At 37.0% G+C, this 14,238-nt stretch overlaps 3 protein-coding genes across 5 annotated transcripts in view; 2 read left to right on the top strand and 1 right to left on the bottom strand.

Moving 5' to 3' along the window:
• Positions 1-6,941, bottom strand: part of LOC108722230 (juvenile hormone acid O-methyltransferase) — a 17,107-nt gene extending 10,166 nt beyond the window's left edge. Inside the window, exon 1 of the mRNA XM_018447214.1 lies at positions 6,922-6,941. The gene's annotated coding sequence lies outside the window, so the exon portion shown is untranslated. The remainder of the gene's footprint in view (positions 1-6,921) is intronic.
• Positions 5,350-10,571, top strand: Keap1 (kelch like ECH associated protein 1). 3 transcript variants are annotated; one of them, XM_018447212.1, is made up of 7 exons: positions 5,350-5,376; positions 6,744-7,053; positions 7,642-7,806; positions 8,098-8,765; positions 9,438-9,686; positions 9,995-10,293; positions 10,384-10,571. In XM_018447212.1, exons 2-7 carry the CDS (start codon positions 6,754-6,756, stop codon positions 10,569-10,571), a joined length of 1,869 nt encoding a protein of 622 aa, XP_018302714.1. In that variant the 5' UTR covers positions 5,350-5,376; positions 6,744-6,753. The 3 variants fall into 3 exon arrangements, with proteins under 3 accessions (XP_018302714.1, XP_018302712.1, XP_018302713.1); XM_018447210.1 differs by lacking the exon at positions 5,350-5,376 and adding an exon at positions 5,389-6,020; XM_018447211.1 differs by lacking the exon at positions 5,350-5,376 and adding an exon at positions 6,502-6,677.
• Positions 10,572-11,235: 664 nt separating this feature from the next.
• LOC108722229 (uncharacterized) lies at positions 11,236-13,343 on the top strand. Its single transcript, XM_018447213.1, has 6 exons — positions 11,236-11,478; positions 11,558-11,705; positions 11,862-12,113; positions 12,326-12,568; positions 12,931-13,095; positions 13,199-13,343. The coding sequence occupies exons 1-6, from the start codon at positions 11,424-11,426 to the stop codon at positions 13,341-13,343; spliced, it is 1,008 nt and encodes a 335-aa protein (XP_018302715.1). The 5' UTR covers positions 11,236-11,423.
• Positions 13,344-14,238: the final 895 nt, after the last annotated feature.

A 14,238-nucleotide genomic window follows, 5' to 3' on the forward strand; every position in this document is an offset into this window, starting at 1 on the left:
ATAATGCCAATATTCCTATTCTATAAATAAAGATATATCCTATTCTGTAAAGAAAACTAATTTATAAAACTATAAACATTTAAAATGACAATATTATCAATAATACAGTCACTATATTAATTTAATTACGCAATTTGCAAAAGAACACCGTAAGAATTTTCTTTTCGGATTCATAGAATTTGTTTTTAGCTGATTTGGTATAAAAATAAGCCACAAATATATGAATTATGAGTGTGTACTTCTTTATTATTATTTTTACTAATTATAATAGTTAAACAGATCATGTTTTTATTAATTAATCTGTTCGATTTGCTTACACTTTTTACACTCAGCATCTTTGCTCTCTCTCTTTTCAGCGCCAAATATATATCTACCTCATTTTAAGTGTAAAAAGTGTAAAAAAGTGTAAGCAAGTTGAACAGAGCTAGTATTAATAAGGTGCAAAGGTTTCTAAGAAATAAGGGGATGTCGCACGCGCGCGCTTTAAGAGACCTGTGTCAGTATCGGTGATCTTCCTCTATTATTAATGCGTATACTTTAATTCTGGAAAAGGATTTTCGAATCAGTAAAAGAGGAAAGAAGTAATTGTTGTACAAAAATTATGTAGTTTAGTCGATAATATAGACGACTTTAGGATCCTCTTAAAGCTTATTCCACAAACGTGCTTTTTGTGTCCTGTTTCTTACATTGTGCTATTTTTTTTACTGCTTGTTTTTTTTATTTTTATCCCTTTTTTGTTTTTTATTGCACGAGATAAAAGTTAACGAACTTTGGAGGAAACAAGAAACACGTACGTGACTAGACATACAATTGTCGGTCGTAAAAAGAGAAAAACCAAGAAACAGGAAACAAAAAGCATATTGTAGAATAGGTTTAAGCGTTGTTACGATTGAACACTGTATATATTTATATGTAAAGACGCGTATATACACCTATAAACGAACGAACACTGAACAAACCGCGATCGCGAACGTTCATTGACTGCGTTCAGTAGATGTATATGCCAAAGATAATTATTATATAGTAGAAGAATTCACAAGAAAATAAACTTTCGATATATTTTTTATTATAACAGAAGATAATGAAAGAATCTTTTAAGTTAAAAGACGGTTTGAGGTTAGAATAACAGTCCGCTTTCCGAAAAAGTTGCTCCATGGAGAACCCAGCCACAAAAATTTCGGACCGATAAGCACGCAATTTTATCCCCAACGATATAAATGGTTATATTTATATGCTGGAAAAATAAATGCTTATCGAACAATTATTTATTAATAATGAATTTCTTTTTATACGTATAGAAATTCAATTTCGATAATCTTGTATTTAATGTATATGTATAATATGCAGACGAACAGTAATGTATCTTAATAATTCTGATTGATTGATTGATTCCCACTCTATTACTTTTCCGAAATTCCGTTTTCCGAAATCCGACTGTCATGGGACAGCACCCTTAGGATTAATGCGTCGTCTACAATATGCGAAGTAAGCTTGGTTTAAGAAGTAAGAGTAAGAAATTTACCAATCACAGTCGATTGTGAAAAGAATAATCGACTGTGATTGGTGAATTTCTTAGGCCGGAATCAGACTAGGCATTAAAGATTGAGATTGAAGATTGAAAGATTGAAATTTGACCAATCAAAACAATAGGAGCTAAAATTTCTTTGTCCTCATTGGTCAAATTTCAATCTTCAATTTTCGATCTCAATCTTCAATGCGTAATCTGATTCCGGCCTTACTCTTACTTCTTAAACTAAGATTACTTCGCATATTGTAGACGACGCATAAAGGCCATGGCACACACATTCCGTAACAATAACCATAAAGCCCATGGCACATACAAAAACGTAAGGCCGTAAACATAATCAGTAAGCGAATTGGCCAATCACGATAGAGACCGTAAGGCCAGTAGCGAATCCAATCTTACGATTTCTTTACTGCTTACGTATTACGGCCTTACGTTTTTGTATGTGCCATGGGCCTTAGGCCGGAATCAGACTACGCATTGAAGACTGAGATCGAAGATTGTAGATTGAAATTTGACCAATGAGGGCAAAGGAATTTTAGCTCCTATTGTTTTGATTGGTCAAATTTCAATCTTTCAATCTCAATCTTTAATGCTTAGTCTGATTCCGGCCTAAGACGTATCGTAAGAACCAGCCAATCACAATCGAGAATTCTTTTGAACTCTTAATTTTAATTGGCTGATTCTTACGGTACGTCTTACTGTTACGGAAGGTGTGTGCCATGGCTTTAAGATCGAAGCAACGTTGGTGCAACCAGGCTTAAACCATGTGATTTTTTTGTATAAAAATTACTTTTTTCCTCTTTTACTGATTCGAAAATTCTTTTCCAGAATTAAAGTATAAACATTAATGTACGTGTCTGTGAGGTGGAGTTTATGCCGAGAACGTTAAAAAATTTCAAAACTCAGATCTTCTTTACTATTTCTTAGTCCAATATGGTCCAATATATAGCGCTCTAGAGCTGTCACATCGTGATAATATTTGCTTTGTATAAAAGCTGTGCAATCTGTACTTACGAAATAATAGTCTACGAACCATAAATGGCTTGCACGAAAAAATAACGAGTTCTTTGAATTGGATTTATGCCCGTTTCTACCAATGTGGTTTAATTTTAATCTCAGTTTAATAAACTCTTTATCTTTTTCTAGTTCTAAGAATTAGAAAAAGATGAAGAGTAAATTGAACCAAGATAGAAATAACGAGCATTAGACGTCTAATTAAAATGTTATTATTACAATAATAACAAAAATTTATGTGTATGTATGCGTGAGATATTGATGGAGTAGTATGTGTAATGTATCAATGACACGTAAATCATCTGTGTGTAAGTGCTATTTTCACAATATGATTAATTGTTTTTAGGATCCCCTTAAAGTTACAAATGCTTTGAAGCATTTCTTTGATTCTTTCTTCTAATTGCTTAATTAAATACTTTGAAGTATTTACATAACGTTAAATGGATCACGGTTACTAATTAGATATTTAAAATATTTTTTTCCTTTCAATCATGAATTTTGGGACACCCTGTATTATAAAATATAAATTGTTGTACCGATTGAAATTATCATGTAAACTATTCTCTAGGTTTTAACTTCGACCGAACGAGGGCAACACGCGTCAAAATTTAGTCGCCACTCCGAGAATTGCCAGAGTAATTTGGTTTCTTTGTCAGCAATCTCTTATCATCTATCGTATTAAATTCGCCTCGATAGCTATCCGAGTGCGAGTAAAACGATGACGATAATCCACGTGACTTAAAACGACATAAATTTCAAAATAATTCACACAAGAATGTTTTGCCTTTTCACGCGAGATCATTTTTCCTCGTTAACTCTTCTCATCGCGATCAAGATGAACATGTCATAAATAACGATCGATGGCATTTTATGGATATATTTTGATTCTTCGGCAACGCGCAGCATCGCGTTCACCGTCTTCCTCTGATTTTTAATTTCGTTTCATTTGCCGCGGATGCCCGCGAGGAAATCGCCGTGATTAATCGACGGTATTTCGCGTCGATCGGTCAACTAATTCGGCTTCTCCAGACTCCGGATGCGGAACAGCTGACTCGGCTAAGCGCGCAACGAAGAAGTACCGTTCGCTCGATTACGCGCGAGATCGAGGCGAGCCGGCGGGCCGCGAGCGGGCAGAATTTGCAAGTCATTCGAGTCATCTACGGTCACGATTGCTGTTTCACGGTCGGATCCGTCGCTCGGGGCGGACGGGGACGCGAGCGGAATTTTTCCCTCGTTTTATACCTATATAGGATGAGAGGACGGAGAATGTACCGTCGTCATTTCTGTGAAATCGGCCATATTTCGTTTGAAGGTTCCCACCTGAGGAACACACAAGTCGACAAAAAAATCAAAATGATTTTATTTTGATTTTTAATATTAATAAACAGTCAAATTTTGTAATAAAAAATGATTATTTTAACTTTTATGACGTCAAAATAAAGTCAAAATATTTTGATTTTCTCTTAGGCCCAGTTCTATAACTCACGATTAAATCTTAACCGAGATTCAACTTATTCATTGTCTCTTTCCAATTCTAGAATTGGAAGGAAATGAGAAACAAGTTGAACCTCCGTTAAGAGTTAATCGTAAGTTGTGGAACTGGACCTTATTGGTGTTCCTTCGGTTATGGCACAACGCGGAAAATTCGTTCGGAGTATATCGATCATGTAATTTTTTCTCTAGAGCGGAAAGGAAATTTTTCTCTTGACAAAAATAGGCCTGTTCTTTTTAGCTGAATTAACTTTTGTATCAATTCATCTTTCTTCCTTTTCTCTTCAGGAGGAAAGAAGAAGAAAGATGAATTGGTACAAAAGTTCAGCCAAAAAGAACAGGCCTAATATTTTCACTTTTCACGTCCTAGAAAAGTTGATCACATGATTGATCCTTAAATAACATCTGCTTGCTACCTGGAATCATATTAGCTGCGTTCATCAGAAAAAAACAGCTTTGCAACTGTTATAAAATTAATTCTTTAATATGATTAGTCTTCGTCCTTAATTCTTCACTGGATCTAATTGTAATAAAACAAACATATTAAATATTATAGTAATTGCAGCTTTTTCTGCTGATCACAGCTAGCCATTTCTTCGTGCTACGATTTCTACTTCTGTTGGAAGAGTCTAGGAGGTTGATTATGTATCCCGAGACGAGATGAAAATTACAAGAGTGAACAAATTTATTAATTTCAAGATACATAATTTCCAGGAAGTCAATTAATTATTGTGTATCTTAAAATGAGATGAAGGAATGAGAGAGAGAGAGAGAGAGAGAGAGAGAGAGAGAGAGAGAGAATTACAAAAGTGAGCGAATTTATCAGAATATTTATAATTCCATTGTAAACACTTAGTGAATAATTTGCTCACTTTGTAATTTTCACTTTGTTTAAAGACACAATCGCAGGCTCTGGACAGTTGGAATTTCTTTGTCTTAACAATAAGATGAAAAATCTACAAGATTCCAGGGAGATCTCGGGACGGCAAAATGCATCTGTCAACGAGTTTCGCGTCTCCGACGGATTTCCCGGAGTCCTCTCTTCGACGCGAAACGAGTCCGCGAGCATTTAATTTCACGGAATCAAACAGAGACTGCCCCGATTCGTCGCGCTCGCTGAAATCTCGGGGAACAACCGGCGCGGTCGAAGAAAACCGTCCTCCTCTGCTTCTCTGCGCCGCTGATTTCTCTTGAGCGCGCCTCGCGGGCCTCGCCGTCCATCGCGCGATTCATCGGCCGTACATATATTTATTACCGAGTCACCGTCAGGGTCGCGGTGGATTATTAGTCGAGCCAGCCAACCAGTTAACGTTGGCCGACCGCTATCAGCGGCGCGGACAAAGGTACACCGGCGTATCTACGGTACAAATCGTGACGAAGCGATCTCGCGTTTTCGCACCGCCGGCGGCGGCGGCGGCGGAGCGACGGTGACAGTCACTGACAGTAAGCGCTCGGCGGCAACGAGAAGGAATCCCGCCCGCGCCGCTCGAGTTCCGAGTTCGTATTGTGTCCGCGTCTGATCGTGCGGCGGTGAAACACGTGCTTATGCAAATTACACGAAACGACTCCGTCGCTTGGCTCGTCAAGGAATACATCAAGTCAAGAGAAAGTCAGAATGACTTTATCATTATCGACGTCACGAGAGTCAAAATGATACTTCATTCTTCATTACAAAATTTGACCGTTTATCGACGTTAAGAATCGAAATTAAGTTATTTCGATTTTTTGTTGACTTTTGTGTATTCCTTTGGGTGTCGGCCTGTCAGTCACCCGTCGCTCGTCGCTCGCTCGGTGACGCCGCATCTATCGGAACAGGGCCGAAGCCCGGAGGTGGAGGATGCCTGCGTCATCGTGTATCATCGGCGAGATCGATCGTGAAACATGATCACGCCGTCTTATTACTATCCGCCGCGTTTTCCCGTCTCGCTCGCGCGCCCAGTGACTCCTCGACGCAGGTAGATTGCCCTGGCGATCCTGGGCAGGCCGGGTAAGTGCTGCTGTGCCATGCGTATGCGAGAACGCGCCCGCGAGAGAGGCGATCATCTCCGCGACGGATTTCATCGTTGGAAACATTCCGCGATCACGTGCGACGCTTCTGCGACACCATGTATGAGTGACTCGCGTCGCCTGATTACGCTGCTATTATTGCGCGTGACGGCCCCCGCGGCTTTTCCGCACAATAGGTCTGTTTTTTTTATTCCTGCACTATGCTGCACCATGCACTTGCATGCACTGCGCTACATCTCTCTTTCTCGTTTTAGCTGAATATCAAACGTATACCTACTTCACTTTAAGTTCCTAAAGTGTACACTACCCAAGGAACACACAGAAGTCAACAAAAAATCAAGATGACTTTATTTTGAAATCTGATGAAGTTTCTGAACGTCTAAAAACAGTTAGACTTTGCAACCAAAAATTATCATTTTGATTTTCATGACGTCAAAATAAAGTTATTTTGATATTTTCTCTTGATTTTCTTGGATGGTTCCTTGGATGGTTCAGGCACAGAAAACAGATCTAACGCGGGTACCTGTCGCGATGTTGTTGTCGGTCCGTCGGAATGTGGTGGAAACGCGGTCTCGGGGAACGGGTGATAGCTCCGTGACTTTGACGAGTTCCGGGAAGGAAAGGAGAATCGAGCGGAGTGCGTACGCGCGCGCGATGACGCGAACGTATGTAAATATCTGAAGGCGCAATTCTCGTTTTGCAGCTCTACTTTAATGGATGGAGAGAAAGATTGTCAACGGAAGAAAGAGGCCCGGGACGATGCTCCGTCGCCGGGCGCTGTCCCCTTCGCGTCAGGGGAGGAATCGGATTGGGAGGGCATGCTCAACACGGAGCGGCAGCGGGGTGACCTCGGAGACATGACGTTCTGCATGGCCAATTACCTGAAGGAGACTATGAAGATGATGTTTATGATGCGCAGCCATCATATGCTGACTGACGTGATACTGGAAGTCGGTACCGAACTGTTTCACGCACATAAAGTTATTTTAGCAGCAGCTAGTCCCTATTTTAAGGTAAACTTGACAGCTGTATGCAAATCGAGCGCTTTGCATTTAGTGATACAAGTCAATACAAGTGTCGTTCTATCTTTGTTAGTCTCTGAACGTCAAGAAAGAATGATGTTTGTGTCAACTTGTGTCACTAAATGCAAAGCACCTCGTACTGCGCGTTAACTCGAGATTTTCGTAGTAGCATAATTTATGCCCGTTTCTATCAGTGTAGATTAACTTTAATCTCGGTTTAACTTACTCTTCATCTCTTTCTAATTCTTAGAACTAGAAAAAGATGAAGAATCTACATTGATAGAACAAACATTGTTGACACAATATTGGCTCAATATATATCCTAATGTTTAACCAGTGAGTTGCTATCAGGATTGTTTTTATATTGCCGAACTATATATAGACTACACTACAACTTCTTGCTTTTGCCAAGTTTCAAACATATATTTCGCTTTGAGTACTAAAAGTGTATATATAGTTTATCTATAAAAAATAGACCTTCGAATTCGTTTGCTTATTTCACTTACAAAGGAGTTTATGCCACTGGAATTAGAATGGATAAAGATTATTAGTTGATGTTGACTGACTTTAACATTTCAGGCAATGTTTACTGGAGGATTGAAGGAATGCGAGATGACAAGAGTGAAGCTCCAGGGTGTTTGTCCAACTACGATGGCTCGCTTAATGTACTTCATGTATACTGGTCAAATAAGAGTTACTGAGATTACTGTATGTTCGCTGCTGTCAGCAGCTACCATGTTCCAGGTACGTAAACAAATAATTTTAGAGGAAAGAAACATAAAGGAAAGAATTGTATCAATGACCACAGAATACAGATTAATAGTAACATTTGCATCAATATTATAATTTTCTCCTCAACAATGTAACTGTTAAATACATATAAAATATGTTATATTGTATTTATATTGTTGAATGGAAAATTAGAATATTGACTGTTATTTTATTTTCTGATTGTAAATAGATTAATAAATATATTGATACAGGATTTGATATCTACTGATATTTAATGTTTGATAAATGTATGTTTTGATGCAGGTTAGCAATGTGATAGATGCGTGTAGTGTTTTTCTGGAAAGACAACTCGATCCCACGAACGCGATTGGCATCGCCAACTTTGCTGAGCAGCATGGTTGCCACGACCTGTACCATAAGGCGAATCAATTCATTGTTCAGCACTTCAACCAGATATGCCAAGAGGAGGAGTTCTTGCAACTGTCCGCCATACAGTTGGTGACGCTCATCAGAAAGGATGAGTTGAATGTACAGGAGGAAAGGGAGGTTTACAACGCCGTGCTGAAGTGGGTCAAGTATAACGAGGATGCGAGGCGGCCCAAGATGGAGCACATACTGCACGCGGTACGCTGCCAGTACCTCACGCCGAACTTTCTGCGGGAGCAGATGAAAAATTGCGACGTACTGAAGAAGGTGCCAGCGTGTCGCGAGTATCTGGCGCAGATCTTTAAAGACTTGACGTTGCACAAGAAGCCGGTTGTGAAAGAGCGTACGCCTAACACGCGGCGGGTAATATACATCGCCGGTGGTTTCTTCAAGCACTCGCTCGACGTTCTGGAAGGCTACAACGCCGACGACAAGACGTGGACGCAACACGCCAAGCTTATCGTTCCCAGATCCGGTTTAGGCGGTGCGTTTCTCAAGGGGATGTTCTATGCAGTCGGTGGGAGACACAATTCACCGGGAAGCAGGTTAGCACTTGGACGCCAATTGTGTTCGACGTTTCGGAAGTATAGTAATACGAAGTGTTTGGAAAATTACCTGAAAAATCTTGAAAAACTCAAATTCTCAAGAAACTTTTCCTACCTGAAGAAATAAAGGAATTCTTATGGAATTTTATTGAAACTCGAGAACTTTTTATAAAAATTATGTCTTTAATTTTGTTTCTATTTTGCGAAAACCAAAGTGCTATATTTTAGTACCAAAAAGTGCTATGTAAGTTTGTTTTTTTTTAGATTTTTAAATATTTTATTTAGGCATCTAATTATATATTCCATTTCTTTAAAGAAATTCTCTTCAGAATTAGAATGTGTGTGTGTGATACTTTCTTTATATATTTATACTGAATTTTATTTTCTTATTATATTTTTTAGAAATAGAAAATATAACTAATCCAGATAATACATTTATTTTTTTACTTTTAAATACCTAAAAATACTCTAATTTTACATGGAGATTTACATAGAAATACATTAAAAAATCTGGAAATTTCTATATATCAAGTATAGTTATCAGATAACACACATATACACATAAAAACAGCATGAAAAATTATGGCATACCGCTTTACGCAGGTGGCTTCAAATGTGAAAACCCATCTAAAACTTTGAAATATAGCTATAAAATCATACGACTTTTCTCAGATACGACAGCGACTGGGTTGACAGGTATAATCCAATGATGGATCAATGGCGACCATGCAGCCCGATGTCGGTACCGAGGAATAGGGTCGGAGTCGCCGTTATGGACGGCCTGTTGTATGCTGTGGGTGGTAGCGCAGGCGTTGAATACCACAATAGTGTCGAATGCTATGATCCGGATCAAGATACGTGGACCAGTGTGAAACCCATGCATATCAAGAGATTAGGCGTAGGAGTAGCAGTAGTGAATAGGTACTACTTGTCAAAGCATCGATATTCATTGAACGATAAAAATGTTAATCAAATGGTTGCTTATGAAAAAACAAACGATTACATTTAAATTTTAAAGTAAATCATATTTATCTACGTGACATTAGTATGATAATTATATTACTAGTATAAACTACAGTATTCTGAATGTCATATAAAAGACATATACCTTTCATTTTATTCAAGAATAAAAGATGTATTTATATATCATTGTAATCATTAAAAAAGTTATACCTATAATACATTAAATCTTTATGGTATAATGTAAAAAATATGATCGTTCCTGACAGATTGCTCTACGCAATTGGTGGCTTCGACGGCAAGGACCGGCTCAGCTCAGTAGAGTGTTACCATCCTGAGAATGATGAATGGACGATGGTATCGCCTATGAAGTGCAGTCGCTCAGGAGCTGGTGTGGCCAGTCTGGGCCAGTATATATACGTTATAGGCGGATACGATGGGAAATCGCAATTGAATTCGGTAGAGAGGTACGACACGGAGCATGACATATGGGAGAACGTGAGCAGCGTCACCATCGCCCGCAGTGCTCTTAGCGTCACCATTCTTGATGGCAAACTATACGCAATGGGTAAGTATGATTCTATCAATCTTTGTTGAAATAATAAGTTGTTTCTCTAGAGAGGCATTTAAAAAGTAATGTACACGATTCCTTTTTTAGGAGGATACGATGGTACGACGTTTTTAAATATAGTAGAAATTTATGACCCGGCCCAGGATCAATGGGCCCAAGGTATGCCTATGACATCAGGAAGATCCGGCCACGCTAGTGCAGTGTCATATTATCAGTGTCCTATACATTGTGATCATTTGGATTATAATATCTCGCTAGAGAAACCGCCGTCGTGATACACGGAACTGATACGCTTTTTAGGGGACATTAAAAAACAAAGATAGTCAAATTTCATTTGCAATCTTTCATTTGCGAAACAAAATGGGACTTCAAAATACAGTGCGGAATGAAGTTCCATACACTGGAACTGTGTAATATAAACTGGAAAGAATGATGGATATAAGTTATTCTTCAATCGTTCGTAATTGAGAAGTTTATTATATAATACTTAGACGACACGCGACACGTGTCATCGAACCGGACTATATTTGATTGACTAGAAAATTGCAACTAGCCGATTGAAAGCGCTTTCTCGACAAAAAGAAATAACTTTTATTATTTTGCAGTTTATCAAAGGACCAATTTATCTTATTCATTAGGATAAATGCGACTCAGCTATATTTTATAGCTTTACCGCTTTTTTAATTATAGATGATTTTATAATGAATATAATGTATAAAATGTATAAAGAAATAATATATAATGTACATATTTTTATAGCGTAAGAAAATTATTTTCAAAACAATACAGAAATTTTTTTCTTATTGTTAGCTTAGTGCTCAATTATCGCTATCTTTCGTAGCATTACTGTCGTCATCATAATCTCTATCGATTTGTTTTATTGAAATTTTTATCAAATTTATTGCATACCAATATCAGGCGTAATACAAATTTATGTTAATATCAACTTGAATTTATCTAAATGTCAAAGCAGCACTTTTTATAGAAAGTTATGCAAGCGATGCTTGCGTGTTTAAAATGGACGTTTAGAGACAAAGATACAGCAGACAAATTCCTGCAATTAAAGTAATTGAATTTCTGTAAAATATACCCGTATATTGTGCTACAATAAGAAAAATTGTGATAGAATGGCGCATACGGAATGCAAGAAATATGTTATGTGTCCCATGTGCAAAGGCGCAGGTAGGAACATTAGTCGATTGCGAAATCTTTTATGAATATCAGTATTTATTTCGTGATAAAAACTGTCTTGGATAAAAAGGTAAGTCTGCCACACGTGCGACGGTGGAAACGACTTCCTTATCTATTCAGCATGAGAATGCAAATTCATCACAAGTTGCAAAAACGCAATTTGTTGAAGCATATTCCGGGGCTTCGGGTGACCTACGTTTTCCCACGTTATCTGACAGGTACATCGAGCACGTTTAATTTCTTCGCATGTTTTACTAAAATTTTAACATGAGACAAATTATTTGAATTAAGTCAAATTAGTAAATTACAAACAAAATATATATAAATAATAAACCTTGAATATATTACTCATATTCAAATATGTATATTTTTAGTAGTAAATATCCGAAGGATATTAATCCTACGGCCATTTACGGGGACTATGCATCTATGATGGAGAACGATTGTGTAGAAATACAAGAGGAATTCGCGAGTCCATATGAAGCATTGAAACATGCCATGCAGAGCTTAAAGCAGGATCAATGGCAAAGCAGTATATCGGCTCTAACAAAGTTGATGCACATTTCGAGGATTCAACCGGAATTACTGGATTCCAACATGCCTCGTATATATCGAACATTATGCAGGTCATTGGAGCATCTCTATTGCATCTCTTCTCTCTAAATTTTTTAGAATGGAATCTCACTCTAAGAGTGAAAATTGTGTCAATCTTGACAAAGAGTAGCACAAATTTCAATCTTTAAGAATGAGATTTCATCTTCAGAATGATATTCACTTTATAAATTTTAGAGAGATAAAGTCAATTGCTCGCTACAATGTAACATCATTATTTTCGCAGTTTACTGCGAAATACCAGACCGCACGTCGTTAGAACTGCCTGCCAGGTAGCGATGGAGTTGTACAAGACAGTCCAGTGTACTCAAAGACCTGAATTCGATGAACTTGCATCCACGCTGCTTTTGAAAAGCACGCATACGAACAAAGGAATTCGAAATGATGCTCAACGTGCTTTGGATTCCATGGTGTCACACCTGCCTCCTGCAACTTGTATTCGTATATTGACCAACGAACACAGTGCTAGGTGATTGAATGTATTTTATCTCATCTTTGCTTCAATCGACATCTCTAACAATTATATTGTAACATTTATTACAGTTAATTGATTTTTTATCGTTGCATTTGTGAATCATAGACTTACACTGCCATCGAAAAGTTTCCGGACATGGAACTTAAAATTGCATAATATTCAGGTCATCGTAACTCAAAAAATAAAACAGCATTTTAAAGCTTGAAACTTATACTTTAGCATGCTTTTTATTTTTTTGTCTGCAATGATTTTTTATCGAATTACGGTGATCTGAATATTATGCAATTTTAAGTTTCATGTCCGGAAACTTTTCGACGGCAGTGTATATTTTAAACATTTATACACTTTACATGCAGCCACAAGAATCCATTGATAAGGGCAACTGTCAGTCGATTACTCTATAATATTATTAACATTATTGGTGTGGAATGTTTATTGTTAAATCCGAATCTCAAAGACCTCCGCCGTAAGATATTCACAATGTGTGCTAAATTTCTTCTCGACGGTAATAACGAAACAAGGTAAATCTCAAAATGCGATTTTGATTCCCATTTATTGGGAATATATCATATGTTTACTATTGTTAGTATTGTTACGCTTATATAACAAGTATATTAACTGCAGGAATGATGCAAAAAAGACATTAAAAGTGATGATGGGTCATCCAGATTTTAATATTCTATTTTATCAGGATGTAGACTGGAAGATTATTAGTAGCGTAGAAAAGCAATTAGTATCTTTGAAGTATAGTCAAATTAATACCGTGTAACATTATTTGTTATCATTATGTATCACAAATATATTGATAATATTAATCATCTTTCTTAAATTTTGTTCTTCCTCTTGATTTATTGTATCTCGTTAGAAACATGGTGACCTCTTTTGCTTATATCCATTGATATGGGATATACAGTTTTTAATGCCAAATCCGAACGGTCTATCAGAAGAGGTTGATATGGCAAAGATACTCTCGGTTTGCCACTGTCTTTTCTGAGAGATAATCAAATAAAATTTGATGTGTGTATTTATAGGTGGAAAAAAATTTTTTTTTGGTACATAGCATCCACGCAACTCTATGCCATGGTTGTCAGTTCTTAAATAATATTTCAATAATAAAATACATATCAACTACAGCATGAAGTTAATTACATTATTACTCTAAATTTCGTTAATATAAAAATAAAAATAATAAAAAGTTTATTACTTTTAAGTGATAAACAACCAATTACATTATCTAGAAAATAAAGTCATTAAATTGCGGTATTATGTAATAAGAGTCCAGGAAACGAGTTTTTTCGAGAAAAAAAATTAAATTTGTACGAACAATTTTTCACCTAAACAACATATCTAACGTGTCTAAAAAACCTCTGTCTATTAGATCTCTTTTAGACATGTCTCAAAAGACATCTTTATAATGTCTTTATGACGTTTTTTATACACATGCTAAGTGAGAAGATTTAAATATTTTAAGTTAAAAATTTTTGATATCAGTAATCGAATAGAGTTCTTAATTTCTTGTAGTAGATAAAGTTATTATTGACTTTACCGACTATTGAAAAAATCGACATCCCTTATGCCCATAGTCAGACCTTGTACTTAAAGCTTCCTTAAATTTATCTTTAGATGCTCAGTAGCCAATGGCTGCGTTCAGCAGAGAAAGCAGC

This window comes from Mycetomoellerius zeteki, unplaced genomic scaffold (genome assembly GCF_001594055.1).
Source record: "Mycetomoellerius zeteki isolate Tzet28-1 unplaced genomic scaffold, Tzet1.0 scaffold2, whole genome shotgun sequence".
Taxonomy (NCBI): Eukaryota; Metazoa; Arthropoda; class Insecta; order Hymenoptera; family Formicidae; genus Mycetomoellerius; species Mycetomoellerius zeteki.